At 41.3% G+C, this 26,569-nt stretch overlaps 1 protein-coding gene across 11 annotated transcripts in view; it reads left to right on the top strand.

The window, feature by feature from the left end:
- ELAVL2 (ELAV like RNA binding protein 2) overlaps positions 733–26,569 on the top strand; it is an 80,045-nt gene continuing 54,208 nt past the window's right edge. For 3 of the 11 annotated variants that reach the window (XM_021381351.1, XM_021381350.1, XM_021381347.1), the window contains exons 1-2: positions 739–1,166; positions 15,010–15,059. Coding sequence is in view for 1 of the 11 variants with exons in the window: in XM_021381349.1 (XP_021237024.1) it covers positions 1,131–1,166 (36 nt within the window). In the remaining 10 variants the exon portion in view is untranslated. Of the gene's footprint in view, positions 1,167–14,341; positions 14,479–15,009; positions 15,060–26,569 lie in introns of those variants that run through there. The other 8 variants (XM_021381354.1, XM_021381348.1, XM_021381344.1 and 5 more) reach the window with 8 other exon arrangements.

The raw sequence follows: 26,569 nt of genomic DNA, 5'->3' as shown, positions 1-26,569 counted from the left end.
TTGGATGGCTGTGAACACTTGAAATGTGGATAGCAGGTGCCTGTATAACGTACATGAACGAAAGGGTTTCTTAATACTAAATGGAAAATATTGAAGTTCTTTGACAGGATTAATGGGAATAGGAATTTCTTATTAAAAAAAGATGTTTTTGAAGTATTGTATGTGTAGCATAGAGGTGAAGAGGCCTTTCATTTTGAGATGGCAGATGAGTAGTTTGAGCAGTATCTGACTTAGGTTTGAGAGCTTGTAAAGCTAGGCTCTTGAGATATCTTTTCACATAGGCTTGATTACATCTGCCTTGCTATACCATTGAAAGTCAAGGAGACAGTGAATCACTGGTGTCCAGGTGTGCTCTTCTTTCTGCTTTTCTTTCCTGACTTAACGGAGATGCCCTTACTTGCACAGTTAGTCACACTGAGTTAGTGCCAGCCTGCAAATGGAAACACTGGTGGTGTAGTCATGCCAGTTAAACATTTAAAATGTTTAGTTTATGATGATGGGCACTAGGTGGGGTGCTTCACCCCTGGAAAGTACTTATGTAGCTCTGTTCTGGCTTGAAAGTAACAGCATTCTCTAAAGTTGCGGGGTTTTCCCACAGTTGTTGTAGATCTGTTGAACTCCTTGCATTTTATAAGAAAAACATTGTCTTTAAGGATGGTTGCTGCCTTTTTTTCCTCCACCTAGGAACTTACTGCTTGGGTAGTGCTGATCTGTGTCTGGACTGGCTGCCTGTTCTAATCCACTCTGGCAACAGGCAGTGTTGGGCCTTAGTGGGGTTTATGCAGGAGGACCTGCAGGCCCTCCTCTGTGGGAGGAGGCCATGGTTGTCCTTCGCACACAGCTGATTGCCCACCACAGGGCATGACTGGGCCTGTCAGGAGGCTCTGTGGTGCCTCTGTGAAAATGGCTTTGAGAAAGGGGTGAAATGATATGCAGGTCGAGAGGAGTGAGGAGAGCTGCGTGGAAAATAGTACTGTGCACAGTGAGGTCCGAGTGGGAGGTGTTCTAGACCCTTTGTTTCCCTGCAGCCTGTGGGGAGACCATGGTGGAGCAGGTGAAATGTATGGTGGAGAAGTACCTGTAAGAGCCTCCTCGTCTTTGTCCTGCCATTCAGGGAAGGAAATAGAGGAATGAAGGGAGTGAAGTTGAGCCTGAAAAGATTGAGGGTATGGTGAGGGAAAGCTATTGTTTTAATTCTAGTTCTGTTTCATCTTTTAATTGGCAGTACATTAATTTTCCTTATGTTGAGGAGGCTGGCTTCCAAATGTAGTTGTCTGCTCTAATATTTGTGTGCCTATGAGATGTGACTTCTCCAAATAGTCTCCTGGTTAACAAGGAATAAGCAGGCTTTAAAGTGGCCTAGGAATTCAAGCTGTTAGTGTTGAAAGCCTTCTTCCTTTGTGTTTCAGTTTATGCTTATAGGCAGGGATGGTTGCTGTGGGTAGGAGTTGTAAGTCAACAGGAAGGATATCTGCTTGATATTCTTTCTGTATGAGTACCTGACCTGGTACCAGCTTTTTGTCTCCAATTATATTGGCATTTGGAGTTTTTAAATGTCAGTGGAACATGTGTTCTTGGCAGCCACAGATCCTGTCCTTCTCAAGAGGGAGTAAGGTGTTGGAAGCTTTCTTAATTTTTAGAAGGGAGTGATTCCAAGGCATATGACTTGCTTCATTCTTTTATTGGTTAGATCAGCTGTCAGAATTGGTTCTACTATCTGTCTGTGGTTTAGGGAGCTTTTCAATATCGCTACTGTTCACTGCCATAATTAAAGATCTCCAGTCATCCATCCCCAGAAGTGACAGACCTTAAACTGTCTATGTCTGGTGGGTCTTTGTTATTTCTTTTGAATGTGTGAAAGGTGTGAGATGTTGGTGTGGGCATTAGATGATGTGCCCAGCTGCATGTTAATTGCAACATCATTTTGAGGAGGGGAGAGGCCACTGTCAAATATGTGCTGTATCAGAAAGGTCAGGAAGGTTCCTGATGGCTGGAGTGAAGTTCTAATGCTGTTCAGTGAGTGCAGTGAGGGTGATCTGAGGAGCCTTACTGTGGTCTGTGAGTAACTCACTGAGTTGTTGGAGTCATTTCTGTGCAAGTCAAGGACAAGCTGAATATAAGTACCTAGCACTGATTTACCAAGAGTAAGTGGTAGAGGAATGCACATCTTTGAAACATAACTCTGTGGCTGAGGAGTGATAGATGTAATCTGCCTTGAGTCTGGCATGATTGCAGTTTCCTGCAGAGTCCTGGTAACAACTTAGGGGTGTGAAGGTCTAGGTGAAGGAGTGGCTAGAGATGGAAAATTTGTGGCATTCTTAAGTTTAGTGGTTAATATTCCACAATTTTCCTTAATATGGAATAGAGGTCTTGAGTACTCTGTAGCACTGACTATATTTAGTATGGAGGAGCTTGCCCTCATCAAGTTTGTAGACAGCATCTACTTGAGTAATGTCATTAATATTCTTCAGGGCAAGTATGCTGTCCAGAGGATCTGGAACTGCTGAGAGAAAGGGGCTTTGAAGGACTGCAGTTAAGGTAGGAACACTGTGCAGCCCTGACTCAGGCAGACAGATGGCCAGCAGTGATACTGGTGAGATCAGGGCTTCTCTGGGGAGCAGCTCCTGGGCCTTGTGCTGAGCAGGGACAAAGAGGCTGGAGAGAAGGGGAAGCTTTTGCCCCACAAAGATGACAGGGCCATAGCCCAGGAAGGTGTTGTCCCACTCCTAGAAGGGTTTCCAGCCACCAGTGATGAAGTACTGAACAACCTGTTCTAACTTCAGGGCTGAGCCTGTTCTGGTCAGGGGACAGACTTCACACCTGCTATAATAGGACTTTCTGTTCTAGCTGGAGGAACTCATGAAGAAAGACTTGAGTCTAGCTCCTGCGTCCACACAGAGCAACCTAGGTGTTAGACAGCTGGTAATCTGAAGTTACTCCTGATCTGAATGACGCCTTTGTCTACCTCTTTGCCTGTTAAATGTGTTTATTAGACACAACTGAAGTATGGCAGGGCCCTTAGATTTAGGCCTTATATAACGGAAAAACAAGCTCTTTTTGTTTTTAGTGAAACAATTTACTTTCATAGAGAAGTTGAAAAATCTCTGGGATAAGTTTGATTTACTATACCTGACCTAAAAAAACTGGGACGGGATGTTGTAGGTATGTGTCAGGGTCAGATTCTGCTTTGTTGTCTCCTTCCTCTTTGAGAGGTCACTGGTTTGGAAGCTGTAGCTTTTGGTCTCAGTTGACAGCAGCATTGTGTAAAGAAGCTGACAAAGCCAAGCTAGAATACTTCAATAACCGGAGATGCAACACAGTGTGAAACTATTGGCTATTCTTGTATGAACTGCCTTTCAAAGTGAAATCCAGTCCTTTGTGCTGTTTAACAGTTGTAACTCTACTTCAAGTTCTCTGTCTTCTCCTTCAGGCTCTAGGTATTTGGGATGGCAGTTAGCTAGTATTGCTATGTACTACATGGGCAGCAGCCCTTCTGAATGTTCTTTATGCTTGAATTATTTGTGAAGCTTGGGATAGTAGAGCCAAATGTTTTCTGATCTTTAGAGGCTATATGATGTAACTTGTCTGAGAGAAGAACTTAGAAGAAGAGAAGAACTTAGTTGTCTCTTCCTCATATAAGTGACCTAATCAAAAGTTAATACTGTGATCTGTCTGAACTTGTTTTCCTGGTGGGGATTAGCTCAGAGGCAAACAGGCTCCGTATTTAGATTTTATAAGTCTTCAGAGCACTGTTAAAGGTAAAATGATGTACCTCTTCATGAGCCACACTTGAGAGCAGTGACTGCCAGAAGCCTATTCTGGAAGTCCCTAAGGGTAGATTTGGGCCAAATAAGGATCCTTTGACAGCTGGGGTGTGAAGGTGTTAGTGCTGCTCTCTCAGTAAGAGAACTGAAAGAGCTTACTGGCCAACACTGACCCAATTTCTTTGTGCCAACTGGAAGCTATTCAGAGTTGTTACTTGTTTGGCTTTTTTTTTCTTCAGGAATATTGGTACAGGTTCAGACAGCAAGTAAGGTTTTGGGCATACTTCTAGGACAACTGAGTGTCAAAGCTTTGGCTAGGTGCAGGCTCTTTCAGAGGCAAGTCATAGAGAGTCTTATGGATCAGAGTAGCTTGGTGTGGGCAGTAGTTATTCTTACAACTGTGTTGAACTCGCTAAAAAGAAGTAATTATATGGTTGAGTCGGAGGACTGAAGGGGTGGTTGTAGTGATGATCAGGTGAAACCTGTTCATGTAGCAACTTAACGCGGTTTGTTCTATGCTGCATTGGACTTAAATGGTAAGTCAGGGAGCAATATAAATTTAACGCATGGAACTGAATGTGATACTGTGAAGTTAAGTGTTAACTCAGAGGAGGCAAAGGGCTAGCTGATCTTCTGTGCTTCCAAACAACAGAGCTGGTTTTGTATAGTAAATAAAACATGAAAAAGCTTTGTCCATAGCCTTTTACTTCTGACAGTAACACTGCTGTCATGTCTGTCTGGTTCTAGTTACGAGCTGGTAGTGCTGCAGAAGAGGCATGCTGCTTGCCCTTCAACAGTGTGTGGCCAAACTGGTCACATTTTGTTTGTATCAACATTACCTTAGTTGCTCTCCATTTGTATGTTATATAATACTGGGTAATCTCAGGAGGATTAGTGCTAGGCATGAAAACCAGGTAACTATCTGGAGAATTATGGAGAATTTGAAAACTTGTCTATTTCACAGTGAATTACTAATAGTTATGCATCAGCTTCTTTGCCTTGACCACAGATGCACTGAATCTTTTGAGTTGGAAGGGTTCCTTAGTGGTTGGCTAGTCCAGCTCCCCTGCAGAGAATAAGGATGGCAGGTTGCTCAGAGCATGGTCCAGCCTGATACTGAATAACTCCAAAGATGAGGCTTGTGCCGCCTCTCTGGACAACCTGTTCCAGTGCCTCACCTTATATGCAATCTAAATCTCTAAATCCTTCCTTATATCCACTCTAAATTTCCTCTCCTTTAGGCCAAGGGGAAATGGCTTCAAACTATCACAACCCGCTGAAGAGTCTCTCTCCCCTTCATTCTTCTATCCCTCCTTTAGATACTGAAAGGCTACTATCAGCTCTCCCCAGAGCCTTACCTTCTCACACTGTCCTCATATGGGAAGCGTTCCATCACTTGAGTTATTTATCTTGCTGTCCTCTGGACATGCTCCAACAAGACCACATCTCTTCTGTACTGAGGACTCAATCTGGATCAGTATGCCAGGTGACACCTCACCAGCGCACAGCAGAAAGGCAGGATCACCTCCCTCGCCCTGCTGACTGCACTTCTTTTGATGCAGCCAGGGGTACAGTTGGCTTTCTGGGCCGTGAGGGCACATTGCTGGCTCATGTCTAGTTTGCCATCCACCAGTATTCTTAGTCTGTTTTGTGGGGTTGTGCTCTATTCTTACATCCCCCAGCTTGTACTGACAGAGTTGCCGTGACCCTGGCACAAAACCGTACAGTTGGATTTGTTGAACCTCATGAGGTTCAGCTGGACTCACTGCTCAGCCTGTCTAGATCTGAGTGGCATCCCATCCCTCAGGTGTGTCAACTGCAGCACATGGTTTGGTGTCATCCACAAAGTTGCTGATGGTGCACTCACTGTTGCTGTCATTGATGAAGATATTAAAGAACACTGGTACCAGTACGGACACCTGAGGGATTCTGCTCATTCAGTGATGAATGATCTCCATTCTGACATTGAACCATTGACCACCATTCTCAGGGTACAGTCTTGCAACCAGTTCTTCATTCACTGAACAGTCCACCTGTCAAATCCATATCTTTCCAATTTAGAGGGAAGGATGTTATGAGAGATTGTGTTGATACTGATATGTGCTTTATTGCCTGCAGTCCTTTGAGTACAGTGCTTACTTCATGTGAGTAAACACTAAAGGCGCTTTTGGTGGATCCTAAATTGCTCTACTGATGTGTTCTACTTCATGGTCAGCAATTCAGTTAACATTTGGGATTGTGCAGATCGAAGCCAAGATGATAGCTGTCTTCTACAGTCGTGTCACTTCAGAACCAAAAGGTCTTGAAAGAGGAAGAAGAGACAAACTACAGCTTCTCGCATCAGGCTCTTGTTAAGTAGCTATTGTGTTGAAGTGTAGCGTCTTTTGTTTTGAGTTTGAATGTAACTAGAATATTAACTATAGTATTTGTCGAAGAAAATGGGAGTTAGAGGGGGTCTTACTCCCACTTTTCTCAGGGGAAGCCCTTTGTTGCTTAATCCTGAGAACATTTACAGTTTACTGGAGGTGACTGAAGTGGACAGAATAGATTGTGGTGGGGCTAGTAAGGGTCCCGCCATACAATCTAAATACAGTGATGATTTGGGGAACCTTGTTCTGCCAGAGCTTCTGGATCTAGTCATGTGAACTGGTACAGAGGGAACTTGAGAAGATTGGAAACAGACTGATATAATGGGGAACAGGAAAAAAAAGATCTGTCTAGTCATCAGATGATACTTTTGGCTGTTTTTATGTAATACTTTTTCTATAAGCAGGTAGTTATAGGTTGTTCTGCCACAGTAACTTCTTTATTACATAGTCAAGACCTGCAAGCTCATGCTTTCCCAAGTGATGTCAAGAGGGAATCATATGAAAGGAATGCTGTATCACGTTCTTCTGAAGATGCCTGCTTGGATTTTGTATGTATTTTCTGTCCAATGAATTACAGTTTTTCATCTTATGAATAAATAATAGCTTTTCTTCAGGGTCTGGTTCTCAAGTGACCCGGGGTGTTGTCATCTGTTTATTAATAAAGATTTGCATTTGGAATACATCTCTTTAACAGTGAGCAGCTGGCGGTCTCAATGACTCTCCTTCTAAAAGCACGCTTTACAATAGTTATCTGCAGTATATTTTCCTTGAACTGCTTTGCTTTTCCTTGACTAGGAAGTACTTATGACTTACTGTGCTGTGTGGGTGTATACAGAGCACAACTTCTTGCTGGCTAATCAACATTTTCCTGCTTTTTTTTTGCATTACAAAACTAATCTTGCTCAATCTAAGTTTAACCACCTATGAAACCTGTGTTACTACTGTTGTATATTAGTAAAACACTTCTGGAGGCGGTGTCTGATGTCAGACCTATGCTTTTCTAGTCCTTTCTTAATCCTCAGTCACCAAGTATTTGGGTAGGTAAGAGATTCTGTAACATACAGACTGTAAGTGACTTGAGTTTCAACCATCTTCCACTTTATTTCATGAGAAGCAGTGTGTAACCTTCCATGAAGCTGTCTACTTCTCATTGTAACACTGTCTGATTTGGAGAAGGTGAGTGGATGCTGTGAGAACTTCAGGGTAGTCCCGTTCCTTGCTTGACCTACTGTCATTGAGCAAGTGGTTGGGGTTGTAGCTGTGTTCCTTTTCAGTCCAGTGAAAACAAGTGATTTTTCTGCCTATTGTATTTTGCAAGATAGATGATTTAAACTTATTTACATATAAATCTCATGTTCTGCTTCTGTGAGATGAGTCAAGAAGTACAAGCAAAATGTGTGCCAGTGCTGGAGTTCTTACTTGACTGATTCTCTGTGTGGACTTCCTGGGAGCAGAAGTGCCCACTTGTGAGTAGTTGTGGCTGATTCTAGTACATGATGTTTCTAATGACAGTTTTCTCCCTCAGCAGTAGCAGGGACATTAAGAAAGCTGTGACCACTGGTTATGCAACACCAGGATTGTTAGCAGTTTACTGTTTCCACTCTACTCTTAGTCCTTATGCATAATGCGTGTGGCATTTGAAAACCCTATTCTATGTGGAAAGAGACAAACGTAAGTAGATTTAAGAATATGGCATCTTATCTGTGCCGAAATAGAGGTGGTATGCTTGTACTTGAATGCCTTACTTCTCCATTGTCTCTTTTTTCTTAACTTGTGCAAAACAGTAGTGTCTTGCTCAGATTCAGCTAATCATTAGTGGTTATGGTTCTACTAAGCAGGCAGGCTTTTGTGTGTTGAAGTAAGCATTGGTGACAGGGTTGACTGTAGATGCTAAACTGGAAATTATTTGGTAGCTAACTGGTACGACTGAACTGCTGCCCAGTCGCTTCATTGTCCAGCATTTTGAAAAAGTGTACTGAAGTATCTCATTGTGGCACCTGTAGATTTCAGAATGCAGGGTGACAGGAGAGCAAAAACACTATGACACTGAACTGAAGTTGGAGGTGCTTGGTTGATTCAGCACTGCAGGGGTTGCTGTAAGAGGAAAACCTGGATGGGCTCAGCCTAGCAAGTGCTCTGAATTATTTCATGGAGCTGTAGAATAATCTGGGTTGGAAGGGTTCTTAAAGACAATCTAGTTCCAACCCTTCTGCCATGGGACCAGGTTACCTAAAGCCCCATCCATCCTGGCCTTGCATTCATTATAACACAACTGTAAAATTCAGTGCTTTTGGGAGATTTCACCAAGCAGTCTCAGATGACGAATTTCATGGGCAATATTTGATATTTGGAAGAAAGAAATCCCAGAAAACCAGAACAGTGATAAACTTGCACAATGGATTAAGCAACAGTTGCTGTTCACGGCAATTTCCTTCTGCTTCAATTCATTCCCAAGTGTGTTTTTTTCTCTTTTTATAGCTCATGTACAACTGTTCCTTAAAAGTGAAGAACTCTGTTCTGAAGCCTCCGTAAAGGCATGACACATTTTGTCTGTCTCTAGTTGATAATGAAGCTGTCACAAACAGCCTCAAGGAGGTAGACTGCATTAGTAATGTCAGAGCAGAATTTTAGAGATACAACTTCAGAAACATCAAATGAATATATTTTACTCAAAAATTTGAAGCCTAAAGGTTTTTCTCAAACTTTCTTGCTAAGTTTGTTAACTTGCTAAGTGAAGTGGCTTCCGTAGAAGTTAAGGATAGTGTTGGCAGGACTCTTGAAATTAAGATTTTTGACATGGGTCTTGCTTTTACTTCTTTATGCATGTTGGAAACAGTGGCAGGTCTCTTAAGTCTAAACTTAGGAGAAAAATGTTGTTTGGTAAACAAAATAGGCTATCCTCCTGAGCATAGGTGGGGTGCTTCAACGTTGCATTAAGAGTGCTGCTTTTCTAGATTTTCTTTTGCCTGATAAGCCAAAACTAGAGAGTTGAATAAGTAAGGGTAGGGGAAGGTCTGCGTAAAAGGTTCTAATCTGATTGCGTAGTAAGTGTTAGAGTTAGTATTTTAAAAATTGAGTGCTATTTTGACAGACTTTTTTAATGGTGTCTCAAGCATGTGAATTATTTCTGCATTTATTCCAGCTGATTGAGTAACAAGTAATTCCTTTGTCTGTTGTTAGTACCTTCTGTAAGGGACATGTTAAAGGTATCATCACAGCACACATGGACAGTATAGTCGCTTATTCTTCAGTATTTGTGTATATTATAGAATCATAGAATTGCTCAGGTTGGAAAAGACCTTAAAGATCATAAAGTCCAACCGTGACCTAACTGTACTACTCTAACTCTAACAACCCACCATTAAATCATGTTGCTGAGCACCGCATCCAAATGGTTTTTAAACACATTTAGGGATGGTTATTATAACACATTTCAATCCTTGCCTTTAAACAAGGTCAACATAGAGCACCATGCCCAGCACCAAGTCTAGCTGGGTTTAAAATTTCTCGTACTCTGCCCTGACAGATTCTGTATCTCTGTAACCTCTTTGATGCTTGGCCACATTCATCATGTGGAAAAGTCTTGTGCTTAAGAGCTATGTGTATTTCTACTTGCCTGTTGGTTCTTGTCTCTTCGCTGGATACCACTGTCTGGCTCAGTCTTCCATAGTTCCCTGCAACTGATATTTGTACTAGTCTTACCAGGAAGGATTAAGATGAAGGCGCTTGAGTACCTCCGCTTCTTCCATGGCCACTGTTAGCAGGTGCCATGCACCGTGCAGCTGTAAGGTCTTGGTCTTTGAGCCTTTGTCTTTCCAAATGACTGTCAAGTTGAACAAAATCTCTAGCAATGCTGGTAAGTTGGATTAACTTCCATAGTTTGAAAGTATGTGTGTTGTGGAATGGGCTAACATGTTAGCATCTGAGGGAAAAAACCAACTCAGTGCTTTTTCCTCTCTCTGTGTTAGAGTATAAGTTATTTTTTAAGAGTTTTTGGTCTGCTTTTAGTTCTGCTTTACAGATAATAAATTTTTGTTGACAATAGTAAAGATCTCCAAACCACATTATTTAGACTTAGTTACTGAGAAGTTCCTGAGTTTTATCTAAGAGCAGCCAATATCCCTATATTTAAAAATGCAGCTTGGGGCAGTAGTTCAGAAGTACCTTGAAATCAGACCCACTGTGTGCCCAGAAACACCATAGTTAACTATGTGTGTTTATTTCTCTCTACAAGTTGTGAGGCTATAACTGGAGACTATCTGTGGTATAGAATGCTTGATTGACTATTCTTTTTGAAGTTACTGTTTCATTCATAATGACTTTTCATATAATGAGTTGTATTAGAGGGAAGCACTACATGATGGATGTTTTTTAGTAGATCCCTCATTTTTAGTGTGATATTAGCCAAGTGCTAGTTTTGAAGATTTACTTCAAAGAACGTTTCTGCTAGGAGGTCTGCAAGGTCTAGAGCTTATTTTTAACCTTGTCAGAACCGCAGTAACAGTCACACATAGGCCTGGAGTTTCCTTCCACAGACATTAAGAGATGAAAAGTAATCTTCCACTGTAAGAAACAGTTTATGCTGAAGTTGCCTGAAAAAAATGTTCTGATGTTGTAAAAGAGGACTAATACCATAAATACATAACAAGCTGTTGAAGACTGAAAACAACTGATAGCCGAGTAAATCTATACAGAGCTTGTTTGTAGAAGCCATTGCTAAAGACACTTAACTGCAATTATCTCTTCACTCACTACAAACAGACTGCTTGTTACAAAAATGCTTAAAAAATTGTATTTACTTTTCTGGTCAGTTCTCACTCATTTTTTAACACACTGAAGCATTGTGTCATTCTAATTTGAATACTGATTCCTAAGCGGGGAAAAAATACTAATGATGAGATCTGTTGGGTGGTACGGTATAGCATACCAACAACATGACAATTAGAGTTCCCACTTTGTAGCTCTGCGAAGACTTAATGAGGGATACTATAGATCTGGGACAGAGGAGAAAATCTAGGAGTTTAAAATCCTAGGAACTTAAACAAACAAACCCCAAGAAACACAAAACAAAAACCCCACCATTTCAGTGGCGTCCTTAGTGGGACAAAGTGTGCAAAGTAGAGTTGCTGGCTGTATGGTTCGAGCAAGAGTGAAGTTACTTGGACAGAAGCTCTCATATCAGTTGTCTGGATGGATGATTTGTGATAACGTCCCATGCTTTAACTTTTTCTCATATCATTACTTCTAAGTTGGAGGAACAGCAGATGTTAGAAGAGAAGCTGAACCTATGTAGGGTGGTCTTTATGAATAACTGTGGATCTGTAGATTTGGGTTCATTAGTTTACCTAGGTTATCAGAAAAATAGGCCTGATGAGCACATTCAGACTTGCATTAATCTTAAGTCTTAAATTCACAGGAGAACCAGCCATCTGTTTTAGGTTGCGTATAACTGTCAGTGTTTAAATAACTTTGTTCTGTGCCAAAACTTTGTGTCCTGTGCATCAGTTGAGCTGAGCTGGTGCAAAGAATAGAAAATAGACTTAAAAGCACTTCAGCAATCTGTACAAACATGAAGTGTTATGAACTGAGGAGAAGTTACTATTTTGGGCCTCATGTCCGTTAACACTTCTAATAAGCTTGAAAATGGTCTATTATGTGAGATTTCCTGGTTGTGAGACAGTGCTACCCCTCTATGACAGATTGTGCTGAGGAGGAGGGTAAGGGTTTAATTCTTTGAGCTCACACTGATTTTCTTCCAATATGTTAATAAATTTAAATGGCACAAGAGCACCCTAATAGGGTGCCTAATAGGCACCTGGATAGGGTGGCATTTTGGGAGAAGTGAATGGTATCATATTATAGAATGGCTTGGGTTGGAAGGGACCTGAAAGCCCATGAAATTCTAACCGCCTGCCATGGGCTGGTACCACCCACCAGATCAGGCTGCCCAGAGCCCCATGTAGTCTGGCCATGGCTATCTCCAGGGATGGAGCATCCACAGCTTCTCTGGGCAGCCAAATGAAGCCTAATGAAATGTGGTAGCATAGCCTGGCATGTTTCTGTTAGTTTGGTGTTGTTTTTTTGAAGTAAAGGTAGTATGGCACACTGTGTGCTGGATAAGCTCTGATGTGTTAAAACTTGAGTGCATAAGACCTCTGTAGTAGTAGATAGTCTGAAAATACATGTTTTAAAAGCCAGAATAAAGATGGGTCTGGACTTGTTATTTGTAAGCTCCTGTCATCTCCTGCTGAAAACAACTGTTTTTTAAAGTGAGGTTTTTCTCAAAGCATATACAGGGAAGCTTTTAGTTTCTTATGTGATGCCTCTGCTGGAGTTGGGTGACATACTTGGTACTGGTATATAAGAGGCTTGCTTAAAGAAACAGCCCTCTGATGCAGCATTTCTTATGCTATAGGGCTACTGGAGCAGTGTCAGGATGCAAAATGGCTTCCCTTGAACACAAATTAAATTTGAGATGTAAACTGATTTCAAGTTGTCACTCATTTTTGATACTTATAAGTGGCTGCTGCTTATCGCTGTCATATCTGTGATTTCCTGTTTTTGTGCAAGCACTGTATGGTTTGGGCTTCTGCTCTAAAACTTGACGTATGAAGAATTCTGCCTTTTGAATGAGTTTGAAGTTGCAGGTGTGACATCAGGAATTGCTGATATGAGAAAGCAGAAAAGGAAACTGAAGAGTTATTGGGTATTCCACCTGATGCTGTCGTGTGAGTTAACCATAGTACTATGTGTTTTTTTCTTCCTGATTTGTTTTTGTTTGCTGCTCAAAGATGTGAGGGGCTGTTGCAAAGCTGTGAGACTTAGCACAGTGTCCTTAGGTACAAATGGATCCCTTGTGTAGTGTTGATGATAGAAGCGCCATTACAATATCGCAGAAGTGGGATGAAATAAGATGTTGAATGAGCGTCCTAACAAGTTCAAATGTTATCTCCTGGGTAATAGCATCTAGGGTTTGCATCATTAATAGTTAAAATCAGATATTTGTATTCTGCCCATCTTCCATGGGAACAATTTGAAAGTGTATCATAGAGGAATACTGTTTGCTTTCTCTTCACTCAGGCCTTCTGGACTTTTTGGTTCCTTGTCAAGTCAGTGCATTGAAATGGAAAATAGCTGCCAGGGCACATATTCCAACAGTAGTGTGTATGATGCTTTACTGAGCTGAATTTCAACTTCAGAAAACTTCTGGGAAACAGAAGATGTTATTTCTGGAGGTTGAAAAATGCAAGGTCTGCAGAATGAGGGCTTTTGATCTATTGCTTAAATTTCACCCAGAGAATTTCTTTTGGAGCCTTTTGTGAAGTCTTCTCTAATAATTCAAACTCATTTAACCTGTTTGGCTTTGTTTTTGTTGAACTCTGCTTCTTGCAGGTGATAATACATTTGATGAACCCTAGGATTACCACTCCCTTACTAGGACATCAGTCTTCTTTCATTTAAATAATATACCAATTTCCCTAGGTTTAGAAAGCTCCAAAAAGTCTTCTAACGGGAGAAATAGTATTGTATATAGAACTAGAGAATTTCCAGACTAGATGAAGGCATGTTTTTCCTAGGACTAATGATTTGATTGTCCTCCCAGTCATCCCAAGATTGTCAGTTGTGGTATTGTATATGTAAAAGTCGCTTCTGAAAAAGCTGTTGACTAACTCGACTATAGGAGGATGTAAAGATTGTTAACAGCCTTTTTGTTAAGATGGTAAGTGAAATACTTAAGTGTGCAAGTTGAGAAGGTCAAAGGTTGTGCAGCTGAGGGCTCCCAGTGTGTTAGAGCTTACCCAATGAAAGCTTTTGTCATTATCATCACTTACAGCATTAAATGGGATTTGTTTGTCAGTTTTGACTTGGGATATTTTCCTCTTCAAGCTTGTACATGTAAGTGTTACTAATACAATGCAGATGTGGGACTTCCTGTTCAGTTTAAAATACATATGAAATTTCAGGAGCACTTAATTTTTAGGCTTTACTGTGAGATACTTGAATGAAAAGGGGCTATTCTGAGTTTTTCTGGGGTAACACTACACTTAAGCTTGTGCAGCAGAATACCCTGCTCTCATTGGGTGACAAATTCAGTGCTTGCATAGGTGCCTTCTGATTGAATTCCCTCTGCAAACTTGACCTGTGTTGCTTTAGTTCTCTGCAGTCCTGTCAAGCACTAGTGTTAGAGATTGCAACTTTGGGGGGGTGAAGGAATTTATTTTAAGGAGGTGGTAGGTAGGGAAACATTCTTAGTATGCTCCCGTGGTCATATATGATTGAATAATTTGCAAACACTTAACTGAAAACCAGGAGGAACGAGTCCCAGGAGCAGATTGCACCCAGAGGTGAATAAAATCTACTAAATCAGTTTGTGGGGTTGCAGTTTGTTCTGGGTCAAGAAAAGCCAGTGTAATATTCTTGCAAACATCTGATACTACTTTTCTCCTTGTCAAGTGTGCTCTCTCAGCCAGCCCAATCACTCCTACCACTTACTCCCTGCTGAGGTCTGTAGAAAGATTCTTACTGCTGCTTCTCTGACACCTGTCTTCAATAAATGATGAACTCCACCCCCAAAGTCATACCTCTTCTCAGTGCTTAGGAGAAAAGTCTTGCTAATAATGTTAGTCTCTGTAGCTAATCCACTTACTGTAGTGAATTTGGTAGAAAAATATAACAATTTGTACTTTGCATAAGCAAATTAGAATGTAACAGACTGGTGTGACAGCTGGGAGACTGCACCACTTACTATTTTTTTAAAGGAAAAAAAAACATTAGAATTGAGGATAGTTTCTTCTACTTTTTTACTGGGATTTCTGCTTTTTACTGCTCAAAGATATTTTCTTACGCAGTATTCTGTCTTTTTTTCCTGGTTGTAGGAAGCTGGGAGCAGAGTGTGTGTGTGAAAGTACTTGCTGTTTGCTGTAAGGTAGGTTTTAGAGCATTTTGCCAAACAGATAATGCTTAGATTGATTTGTTGATACTCCTACTGAATGGAATATAAGTGTTTACCCTGAAATTGTTCTTAAATTTCAGTTCCCTTTCGATTTTTTTTGCACAGCACCAAAAATTATCTTTCAAGTGGTGAGCCTGTTTTTGAATACCTGGTAGCACCTCTCTTCAGCTGGAAGACATTTCTGAAGTGCTGCTGCTGTGTGAGGGATTGGTGTGGTTGATCTCCCTCTTCTTCATGAGGCTCATCTAGCTTGCTTCTGAAGGGTTTCTGTAAGGATGCTGACTTAATGGCATGCTTCCTCTGACTGATGAAGTAAGCTTGAAGCTTTCTGTAATGTAAACAAGAAGTTTATTGTTGTACTTACCAGAACCAAAAGCTTTTTTTTGTCCCTCCATTCCTGCCGTATATCCTCAGTAGATCTGTGAATCTTCTCACACGTAGAGTGCATACGTTAATTCCTTGTTACAGTGACCTTTAAGCTTGCTGATTTTCCATAAAGATGGTGCTTTTCTGAAGTACTCAGCATATGGATAAATCTTTGTCAGAGCTGAAAACTTTCAGTATCTCTGAAGCTTCTCCTGCACCACTCTCCTTCCTTCTCTGTTCCCTTTCTTATAAAGAAGGTGAAAGAAGATCAAGTAATTGCATTTAAATGTGAATGCTTTAGATTACTTAGTGTCTCATAATTAAGTTTATTTTTTATTTTTTAATGGAGCATTTTGCTCATTGATACATTGATTGACATGTAGCCATATTGACTAGTTAGGAGACTGTGCAGACCTAAGAAGTTTTATGAGACTGGAAAAAATGCTTGTAAATAGAGGTGGAGATTGGGATTGTGTTATTCAGTTCACAGTCTTAACTATAACTTTCATAAAAATGTGCTAGTATATCAAATGTAGCCAGCTGACTACTTTCACTGGCTACCAACAAGCTACTCAAGCATGAAGTTCTTTGTGTAGAAAACTGACAATATTCTGAAGTCTTGAGTTCAGTCGCAGACTTATTTTACTACCCACTTGTTTTAAATCTAGACAGTTCTGTGTCTAGAATCCCAACATGATTTTTGTATTCACCTAAGCTGCATCATGACTGATATTTCCGGATTGCCCATAGTTTCTCCTCTTGGAAGGGTTTGTATGATAGTCTTGTTGTCAGCTTAGTTTGTTCACCCAATTTCAGTGTGGCTGATCTCAGGCTCCTATGTTGGTATCTGCTTACGAATTATTTTTACAGGAAAGAGGACTGCTGCTTTTCCCTGTATAAAGCAGGTGAGTTATTGTGGGCCTGAGGAATCAGAGACATGATCTACTAGCAGCAGTGAACGTATCAGGCTGCTTACCAGGTCTGATAACATGGCAGTGATATTTCCAGAGAGATTATAAAACAGGGCAGTATGTTGTATGTTGCACTTGCTTTGCTACAGTACCAAGATCATTCTGTACTTGATGCTGAGGACAATCAACCAAAGATTGCTGGTAACTTGGTGAATATGCAGCCACTGAGTTCTGAGCTGTATTGCTTGTATTGTAGCAGAAGGCTTTTCTTTGTGATTCATTAGATGCAGCTGCAGTCAATTAAAACCAGCTGTAATATGCCTCAGCTAATCAACTGTAGATGTTCTAGGTATTTTTGCCAAAGGTTATCGTGCTTGTTTTTCCTCCAATCCTTACTAGGAAGACTGAGAAGTTATGGAAGCTGAATGTACTTAGAAGGAGATGTACAGTTCTTGAGTCTGAGTTCTTTTAGTTCTAAAAATGATTCCAACTTGCTTTTTCTTTATGTGAAAGATAAAAAAAAAAAATCAGCTGAGGAGCTGGTAGTTTGGAGACATTTCTGTGATTTCTCTAACCTCTGATGCTTAACAGGATAAAAATAGTTACCATATGGAATGTCTTTTTTGTGAGGACAGTCTCTGCTACTTGAGAAACTTTGTGTTTAAGCACTTTCTGTACCTAAACATTTTTAGCAATTTCATCAGCTAGATGAAATACAGCTTTGAGAGCTGCTGTCATTGTCTGTAGATCTAGGGGAGAAGGAAGCTTTCTCTGAACTTGGTATGGGCTTGATGTCTAGGCATTCTGCTTTTGGATTTCCATTAAAAACAAAATGCAAGAACCGCTTTATCTCACACCAATGAAAATTGAAGCGAATAGCAATCTTAATACTTGGCTCATCCCTTTTTCAAGCCTTTATTACAATTCTTGAAGATTTTAGCAACCTTCTGAGAATTTACTTTTGAATAAGTCACTGAAACAATGCTAATGACACTTTACATTAGTATTAGGAGCTTTAAACTTTACCAGCTGCTGAGAAAAGAAGATCTGGTACTTGCTTATGCTGAGTCCTTTCTCCAGTAAGCTGTTCGTATGCAAACAGTATAATCCTTAAAGAGCAGTTGCATGAGGTGCACTGTGAGGAAGGAAAAACCTGAACCTGCATGTGCTTGTGTGACACAGAACATAAGTGCATACAGTTTACTTAGTGATTTTCTTTTGGCAAATTGTGGTAGTTTTGAGACAAAGACTAGGAAATAAGTTACCAGTAGTCTACATCTTCCAGATTAGAGGTCATTGTTGTACCACAAGCTTGTTTGGGGATGAAATATCTTCAGTGTCAGGAGGCTGGTTTTCAGCTTTTGCTTGTACAGTGTCCTGATCTCATCCTCCTTTTGTCCATATCTGTCTTGACATGAAGTCTCTGTAAAGTGACTTCTAGCTCTTGACTTTAGGTTTGCGCCTTTAATTTTTCCAGCCTTTCCATGCACCGGCCTTTGCAAGTCTTTGCAGTGTCAGTCATTAGAGTTCATGTGATTAAATGACCTCCAGTCATGAGACTCAAACCAGTGTTCTTAATGTTTTTTCTGTAAATTAACTAGCTTATATCTGTAAATAGAGCTACTGCTAGCCCTGGGCAACTAGTCCTGGTGTGTACTCTCTGCCAAGTGTAAAACAGTTGTAAACATTTTATGCATTGATATTTGCATTGTACATAGGCTGAGCACTTGCATATCTTTCATCCCAAGTGCTGTCTTGCAGAAATGACCTTGAGGTAAGTTGTAGTACCTACACATTTCATACAGTACTTAATCCAAGTTTGCAGTAGGAGGTTTGAACTATCCTTACTGCTGTTGTTAGTAAGCATACTTGAACTTACTTCTCCACTACTTTTCCCCCCAAATGTTACTAAGCAATGAATGAACCTTCAGCCTTCTGAAGTTTAGTGTTGTCTGGATGGTCTGTTTAATGTATAATGGTGTGGCATGCCTTCTGAGTGAAAGAAATAAACAACCATCCCATTTGACTTCTGAGTTAATTTAAAAATAACTTACTCCTCTGTTCTTTAATGTTATACGTATGTAATAGGACAGTGACATGCAGTTTGGACCTTTCAGGCAAGGATGTACAGATTACTGCTATTGGGGCTTGAGGTTCTGGAGATGTTGGCCCGCACGTTAGGAAACAGTTGCAAGTTAGTTCCAGTAGATCTTGACTTTTTTGCAGCAGTGTAAGAGACAGAATGATGATGCTAGTTCAAAGAAATATCATTTTCCTAGAACTAGTTAGCCACAGTGTGAGAGAAAATCCTTGCTCTGTGAGACAGTACAGCACTTCGATTGCTTTCAGATTTTGGCCATCCTCACTTCTGCGTATTTGAGTTCATTTCCAGGTGTGAATGGTTTGTCTGCAGTCTTAGTTACGCTAGTCTTTTAAAGATGCAGACTTAAAGCTTGGGGAGCAGAGCTTAAAAGATCTACTGTCCTAGTGATGCGTGGGGTAAATAGTGTTCTTCCAGACATGTCTTCTATGTGAGGTATACCATGTTGGCAACTAAAGAAACAGCCTTTTCCAAACTCGGAGCTGCTACTATTACAGTTTAGTGAAGAACCTGTTCTAATGTGGTCCGGATGGAAATTTCCTGGAAACTGGGATCTGTTTTTTTCCTTTCTGCTACTTAAACTTTTAAACTAAGTAGTGCAGCTCCTGCCTTTCTAACTTCTTTGAGAATCTTGTGTCGAATGGCAAGGTGTGATCATATAGGACAGTATAAGAACCTGTCTGATACCTGCAAGGTCTGTAAACCATCCAGATTTCCCCTTGCACTGACTGCTGTTGTCTACTCTGAGCATGTCTCCAGTGCTTACATTTGGTGGATTTCTATTTTTATATTTTCCTCCTGGTGAAATGTTTGTGTAACCACAGTTGTGCTTCAGAACTTTCTGTAGAAAGCACCCTCTTTTAGCAAGATGGAAGTGTCCTGAGGGAAGGTGCGTACCATTTCTGAACAGTGGCTTACTGATGCCTGGTGGATGAGAAGCTAGACATGAACCAGCAGTGTGTGCTTGCAGCCCAGGAGGCCAGCTGTGTTCTGGGCTGCATTAAAGAAGGGGTGGCCAGCAGGGAGAGAGAGGTGATTGTCCCCCTCTACTCAGCTCTTGTAAGGCCCTGTCATGGCGTTATCTATGGATCTGTGTCTGTGACAGGGGGACAGCAGGCCCACCGGCCCGGAGAAGAGAGAAAGGAGGAAAAAAAAAAGTGTCGACCCTTTAGGGGCCGGCCTGAACTGGTCTGGTGTCTAATGTGGCAGGGGACCTGCGGATCCACACCCTGGGGAAAACAAAGGGAAAAGGCAAAGCGTAGGAAAACCGTAAACGGGTCTAAAATACAACAGTGCCAACAGTCTGAGGAGGAATGTTAATTTAGTAAATATGATACTGAAAGTGAGGCCAATAAATCAAAACAGAGTTCAAAGCTGAGGTTCTTACTCCATAAGCTGCAGGGGACCACGTGCTTATCCGCTGCATAACAAAGAGAAAACTCCCGGTCTGCCAGGTGGCTTCGCCAGCTCCCTCCAGATGCAAAGACCCCTGGGGAGTGCACCTCCTCCCTTCCCCCTCGGAGAACCAAGCACCCAAAAAAGGCAGTCTGCAGAAAACAGGACATTCACTCTTTAACTGCCAGTGCTTTACATGATGTTATGATGTGGAATACCAACAACAACAAATCACAAAACCATGACAGGCCCCGTCTGGAGTACTGCATCCAGGCCTGGGGCCCCAGGACAAGAAAGATGCAGAGCTCTTTCCTCTGAATGAGTTCAGGTGAGGCCACCAAGATGGTCAGAGCGCTGGAGCACCTCTCCTATGAAGAAAGGTTGAGGGAACTAAGCTTGTTTAGCTTGGAGAAGAGAAGGCTCTGGGGAGACCTCATTGTGGCCTTCCAGTACTTGAAGAGAGTGTATAAATGGGAGGAGGAATGACTGTTTACATGGACTGATAGTGAATAGGACAAGGGGGAATGGTTTAAAACTAAAACGGGAGATTTAGGTTAGATATTAGGAGGAAATTTTTCACCCAGAGGGTGGTGATGCTCTGGAACAGGTTGCCCAAGGAGGCTGTGGATGCCCCATCCCTGGGTGCATTCAAGGCCAGGCAGGCTGTGGCTCTGGGCAGCCTGGTCTAGTGGTTGGTGACCCTGCCCATGGCAGGGTGGTTGAAACTCTATGATCTTTGAGGTCTTTTTCAACCCAGGCCGTTCTATGGTCTGGTTCTCAGGGTGTTCTGCTCCCCCCAGGCCTGTCAGGCTGTTATTCTTTCCTCCCAGGTTCAGTGTTCATCCTGTGAAAGTGGACTTGATGCTGTTTGTAAGTACTTCATGATGAATCAAATAGCAAAGCTTCAAAATGTGGATTTCTGTCTCCATGACAGAGAAATGTCATGCTATAAAGTCTGCGTGTGATGTATTCAGGTATCCAGTGCTTGACAGAGGTCAGCCTTCGGTTTTCATGGCACGGTAATGAAGTTTGACAGGTCTGTTATAAAGTGTGATAGAGAAGAACAAGGTCTTAATTCCTTGTCTCAAATACGGGTGCTATGTGAAAGCAACTGCCTCAGAATCATCCATGGCTGTTGTGAAATGCTAAATAAAAACACATAGGTTATCCCGTGCTAGAGACAAGGGCATCTTAAGTCAGATAATGTTAGTATCATATTTTCCACCTTTTAAAATTCTTTAAGTAAAATTTTGTTCTCTGCTGCATGTTGCAGTTCTCTAGCCAGGCTCATTTTCATCCTGTAGAATGTCTTAGTTTTTTGGGGTGTGTGAGACTTCCTAGAACTTGATGTGCATTCATATAAAGGCAGGAAAGTATGAAATTATTCAGGGCTGTGTGCTGTTTCATTGACTTTGTTCCTGCTTTCATGCTCTCCTGAGACTTCTCAGCAACTTTGTGAGCAATTCTCTTGCCTTTCCTTTAATATCAAAGTTGGAAGATGTGCAGAGAATAATATAAATTGGGGAGGATAGAACTCTGTGTACTTGAGAGTGCTCTCACGGCAGTGTACTTCCATGATGGCTGTTTGTTTCATTACTGAGATAGACATAATGTTACTATGGAATGGAGTATTACTTAAAGCTTTTGATGTAATGAGAAGGATTTAATAGAGCTGTAAGTCAGCCTTTCAAAACTAATTAAAAAGAAAATGTAGAATTTGCTGTTAAAAAGTCTTTATCTCATACTTCGTAGGTAGAATTTTTGGTGGGTTGAACATAGAAAATAAATACAGAAATGTATAAATATATTGGATGGAAGTTGTAATAAGTTCAGCTTTAGCATCTAATACAAGGTTCTGCATTAAATGATAAAAATAGTTTAGCCCATAAAGAACAGGGGGAACGTTTAGTCAGTTTAGTGGCATTAAATGTAAAATGGACTACTGGGAAACACTGGAGATAGAAGACAAATTAGGTATATCTCAATCAGCAAAAGGTTGAGCAAAAGCGCTAGTATATGGAGGCTACGTGGTCCTGGAAACCTATTTTATGGAGACAGTTATAAAGTATCTGTATTAAAAATGATTTATTTATCTCAAGTTTTACAAGAGGTTCTGGCACCTTGACTTACGTTACTGTTCTTGAATTTCTGTTCTTGCAGCAATTTGATTCACAGAGGTCAAAACTTCAGATGAGTTTAGATTTTTGTGCTGATTTCAATCAAGTTTGAGGTTACTTTACAGAAGGAAAGTTACTTAAGTCTCTCTCTCTCTACATTTTTAGTTGGATTATACAAATTTGCACATAAGCCATTTCAGTACAGCATATGGATCTGTCATGTTCTGTCTGTGTTGCATTATTCATTACTTGTATAGCTGGATGAGGAAACAAAGTTCTCTTCATTTGCTACTGTGAAAGTCTGCTGCATTCATGGGATTGCAGTGATTTCCTGGGTAGAGTGTTCCAGCTGTGTTCAATCTGTTTTCAAAAAGAAGTGACTGTTAGCTTCAGGTGGTAAAGAATGTTCCTTAAGCTACATAGCTTTAATCTGTAATAGATGTTCAGAAGTGTAGTGATTGGAAAGATCAACATGATGGAAAAGGCATTACAAAAGAGGTGGAAGAGCTGGCACGATAGAAAGGTGCTGCAAAGGAAGGGAAGAAGATCACTCACCCATGTCAGAAGAGTCTGGGTTCTCAGGGAAAAGTTCCACCTTTTGGAGATCCTTCCACAGTGGCTGTCAGCCCTTAAGTGAAGCCTAAGAGAACTGCCTTCACCTGTGCTTTCAGGGCGGACTGGGTCTTTCCTCCAGGTGCTCAATCAGTGGTTCAGGCTGTGACTCAACAGTTCCCATACAAGAAGAAAATGCAGTAAGTCTGGTTTTGGATGTACTTGCTTATACTTACTGAGTTACCTGGCATGGCTTATGGATGTATTTACTCCTTCTTTTCTGTGTGTTTAAACGAAAATACTAAGAAATAATGGAAGCCTCACACGGCTGTTAGCAACATTTGGGAATCTCTTGGCTCTAAGAAGGTGGAAAATACTGACTGAGAAGTTTGAATAGTGTCCCTTTTGATTTGATTCTTCCTGCATGCCCATTGTGGAGAAGAAAAAACAAGGCAGCTCAAGTCAATTGGTACCACATCTCTATTTTTCTGCTGTTTCTAGGCCTTGTACAAGGGAGGAAAAGTGGGGATTAATATTTGAAATATATAAAGCAGCTAAAAATGCGTTGAAGCAATAGTATCGGGATGTAACTAAGATTACTTCGTCCTTCACTGTTTTGTTTGCCTTCACTCTTACGGAATCTTAATGGAGAATACCTTTAGCTTTCCAGTTTAGGAGGGACAATCTTTATTCTTCCACATACTTTTCCCTTGTTAGTATAGTTGTCAAAGTGGAAATGTGGTTCTTCATCCTCTAATTTAAATTGTCTGTCCAGAAGTAAGAAACCTGCAAAACGATACCTCCTGTGATTTCACCTTTTAGTTTTAATTTATGCCTTTATTTTAGCCACCTGTAAGCTGGTGGTGCCTATTTCAGATTTTTTTGAATGTCTCTTCCCATTGCGCATGTTTTTCTTGTTAATGGTTTCAGAACTGAGAATAGTGCTGTAATGTGGCTCTCTTCAAGGTCCTGGGTGATCAGGGCTTGTGAAAGTATACAGGTGCACATGCTTGCAGTTGTTGTCCCAGCCTGACACTACTTTGAGAGAATGTGTGGAGGATAAAAGCTATGCTTTTTACTTCCAGCAGCCTGCTTTTTTTTCTGTGTGTGGGACTGAGGATGTGGGATGGAGTCCTTGCTATGTATGCAAGGATTATAAGGAGTGGGGATATTAACTACCAAACTTCTTCCCTGCTTACTCTTCATTTATGATTTGTCTGAGGAAAAAAAGTGTCCTTTATGGGAGAGGAATCAAGAGGATTCATCCTGCTTTTCCAAGGTGAGGAGATCCAGAGTTACCGAATCCATTGTTGCTGTGTCTGCAGTACTGCTGGGCTTTGGACCCAGCTACCTCTGCAGCTATTGAGGAGCTGTGAGCAAGATGAGTATTGTCATGAAAAACTGGAGGGATGCAAGAATTTAAGTAAACATGTTTTGAAGGAATCCATTTTCATCCCTTGTCCTCTTGCATCATAGATACTGGGAAGCCTGATGGACAAAATCTTCTAGCGTTGTTTTCCTTTGGGTACACAAGTGGTAGGTGAAGCAGGAGATGTCCTTGGAGACATGCCTTGTAATCAGAAGCTGTCTTCTTTGCTTTTAAATTTGAATGTCTCTTCTGAATCAGACGAAACCATTTTGTTTTTTCCTGATAAACACAAATAGCTCTTCTATCTTATGATGCCAGGGGTCAGTACTGGGTCCGGTCTTGTTCAGCATCTTCATCAATGACCTGGATGGAGGAATAGAGTCTGTCTTCAGAAGTTTATTGGTGACATGAACCTGGGAGGAGTGGCTGGCACACCAGAAGGCTGTGCTGCTATTCAGTGAGACTAGACAAATGGAAGAGCTGGGGCAGGTGGAACCTGATGAGATTCACCAAGGGCAAGTGTTGAGTGATGTGCCTGGGAGGAATAACCGCACAGATCAGTACCTGTTAGGGGCTGACTTATAGGAAAGAGACTCTGCAGAGAAGGAAGGACCTTTGTGTCTTGGTGGGCACCAGGTTGGCTATGAGCCAGCAGTGTGCCCTTGTGGCCAAGAAGGCCAGCAGCATGCTGGGGTGTATTAAAGAGTGTGGCCAGCAGACAGAGGTGATACTCCCCCTTTCCTTTGCCTTGGGGGACGCACATCTGAAGTGCTGGGCTCCCCAGTTCTGGGCTCACTAGTTAGAGAGGAGAGTCTAGCTGAGGGCTAGAAAGGTGATGGAGGGACTGGAGGAGCATCTCTCTACAGGAAAGGCTGAGACACCTGGCACTGTTCAGCTTGGAGAAAACTGAGAGGGGGTCTTAGCAATGCTTCTAAATATATGACAGGCGAGTGTCAAATAAGTGGGGCCAGACTCTTGTAAGTAGTGTATAGAGACAGGACAAGGAACAGTGGGCAGAAACTGGAACGCAGGAAGTTCCATACGAACACGTGAAAGAACTTCTTTACCGTGATGATGACAGCACTGGAACAGGCTGCTGGGGGAGACTGTGGAGTCTCCTTCTCTGGAGATACTAAAGACCTGCTTGAACGCTCTCCTATGCAGCCTGTTCTGTAGAACCTGCTGTTATCAGGGGGCTGGAATGGGTGATCTCCAGAGGTCCCTTCCAACCCCTGTGATTCTGTGAAAGAGGGGGAAAAAGATTCAGAGCACAGACTGAAGAGTGAGGTAAACACTATCAGAACTGAATTTGGTGTCCCAGCCAGTTCAAGGGGAGCAGAAGCTGTTTGTCTGGAAGTGGATGTTGTCTTTGAAAGCCTTTCAGGATTTCGAGGGGATGTATTTGAAGAGTCTGCATTGTCTCCTTTAACCCTGTTGAGTCTTGGGTTTCTCTTTTCAATTGTTTGAATTAGTCTCAAGAGGGCTGCAGACATAAGGCTGAAGGGAAATGTCTGCAGTAAGACTTTAAGCTTTAAATGGTTGCAGAATGCATATACATTTAACAGGATTGTCTTGTCTTAGTGCTTTGCTAGAGGCAGCATGATACTGGGACAGCATGGGCCAAAGGCTGTATGAATAAGCAAAATAACTTCTGTGGCTGGCCAGACACTGTGAATGCTATTGTGCAGTTGGAAGGTTGGAGCAAATGCTTTAAAACAGTGATCTCATTTGAAGTGTCTGTCAAGCTTGGAATTGTTCCCATTGTGTTTCAAATTTCATACTTGTTTCAGGCCTGAATTCTGTGTGATCTAGTGATAATTTTGATGGGAATTGCACTCAGATCGGCAATATTGTCTGTGTTCACGCGGTCTCAATGTGGCATGTAGTCAGGAATTCGAATATAATAAATCTAACTTTGTCCTTAGCTGGCCTAAACTTTTTAAATGAATGAAGGCAGTGGAAAGTACAGTTTTAGGTTGAGTTCTTTCATCTTGTGCGTGAGCTGATGTTGGTGCTTTCTTGTGCTGGAAGTAAGTCGTTACATTGGTAAAACTGCTCTAATTCTAAGCTGACCTGAATGATTACAAATACATAGTTTAACGTTAACTGATTAGTTCAAATAAGATTTCATAACAAGATGCAGGTGTTGCAGGTAACTACCAGTGTTGCAATTGTGTTACTTTTTCAGACCTCCTTTCAAGTCTTTTGTGTTGGCTTCTTCACACAGCAGCAGCGTTAGCGGAGCAGTGTTGTTCAGAGCAGCTCACAGGTTCAGTGGTGTTTCGTGGATTGATAAGTTTTCAGAAGCATTGCATTTTGTCTGAAGACGTTCCTTCTAGTTCAGGTATACATTTGTAGTGTTCTCTATAAACTTTCACTTGCTCTTCCTTCTGTATTTTTAGTGCAGCTACCGGAGCTGTTAAGGTGTTTCTTGGTAGAAAGAGTGTGCTTGTACTGATGACAGAGTCTTGTTCAACCATCTAGAATTGTTCACTCATTACCTAGTTTTCTCTTGTGCTGAGTGAATTTTCTGTTGGAACAGTTCACTGTTCCAGTTCTTGCTGCAATTTTTTAAATGGAATATATAGAAGAAAGGACGGAAGTGAACAGATGTGCTACTGGGAAGGGCTCTTGGTGGAGAAATGCTGCTTTGTGGTGCTTTAAAATAAGTG

Source organism: Numida meleagris, chromosome Z, assembly GCF_002078875.1.
Source record: "Numida meleagris isolate 19003 breed g44 Domestic line chromosome Z, NumMel1.0, whole genome shotgun sequence".
NCBI classification, from domain to species: domain Eukaryota; kingdom Metazoa; phylum Chordata; class Aves; order Galliformes; family Numididae; genus Numida; species Numida meleagris.
This window is presented reverse-complemented; position numbering and strand designations above follow the sequence as displayed.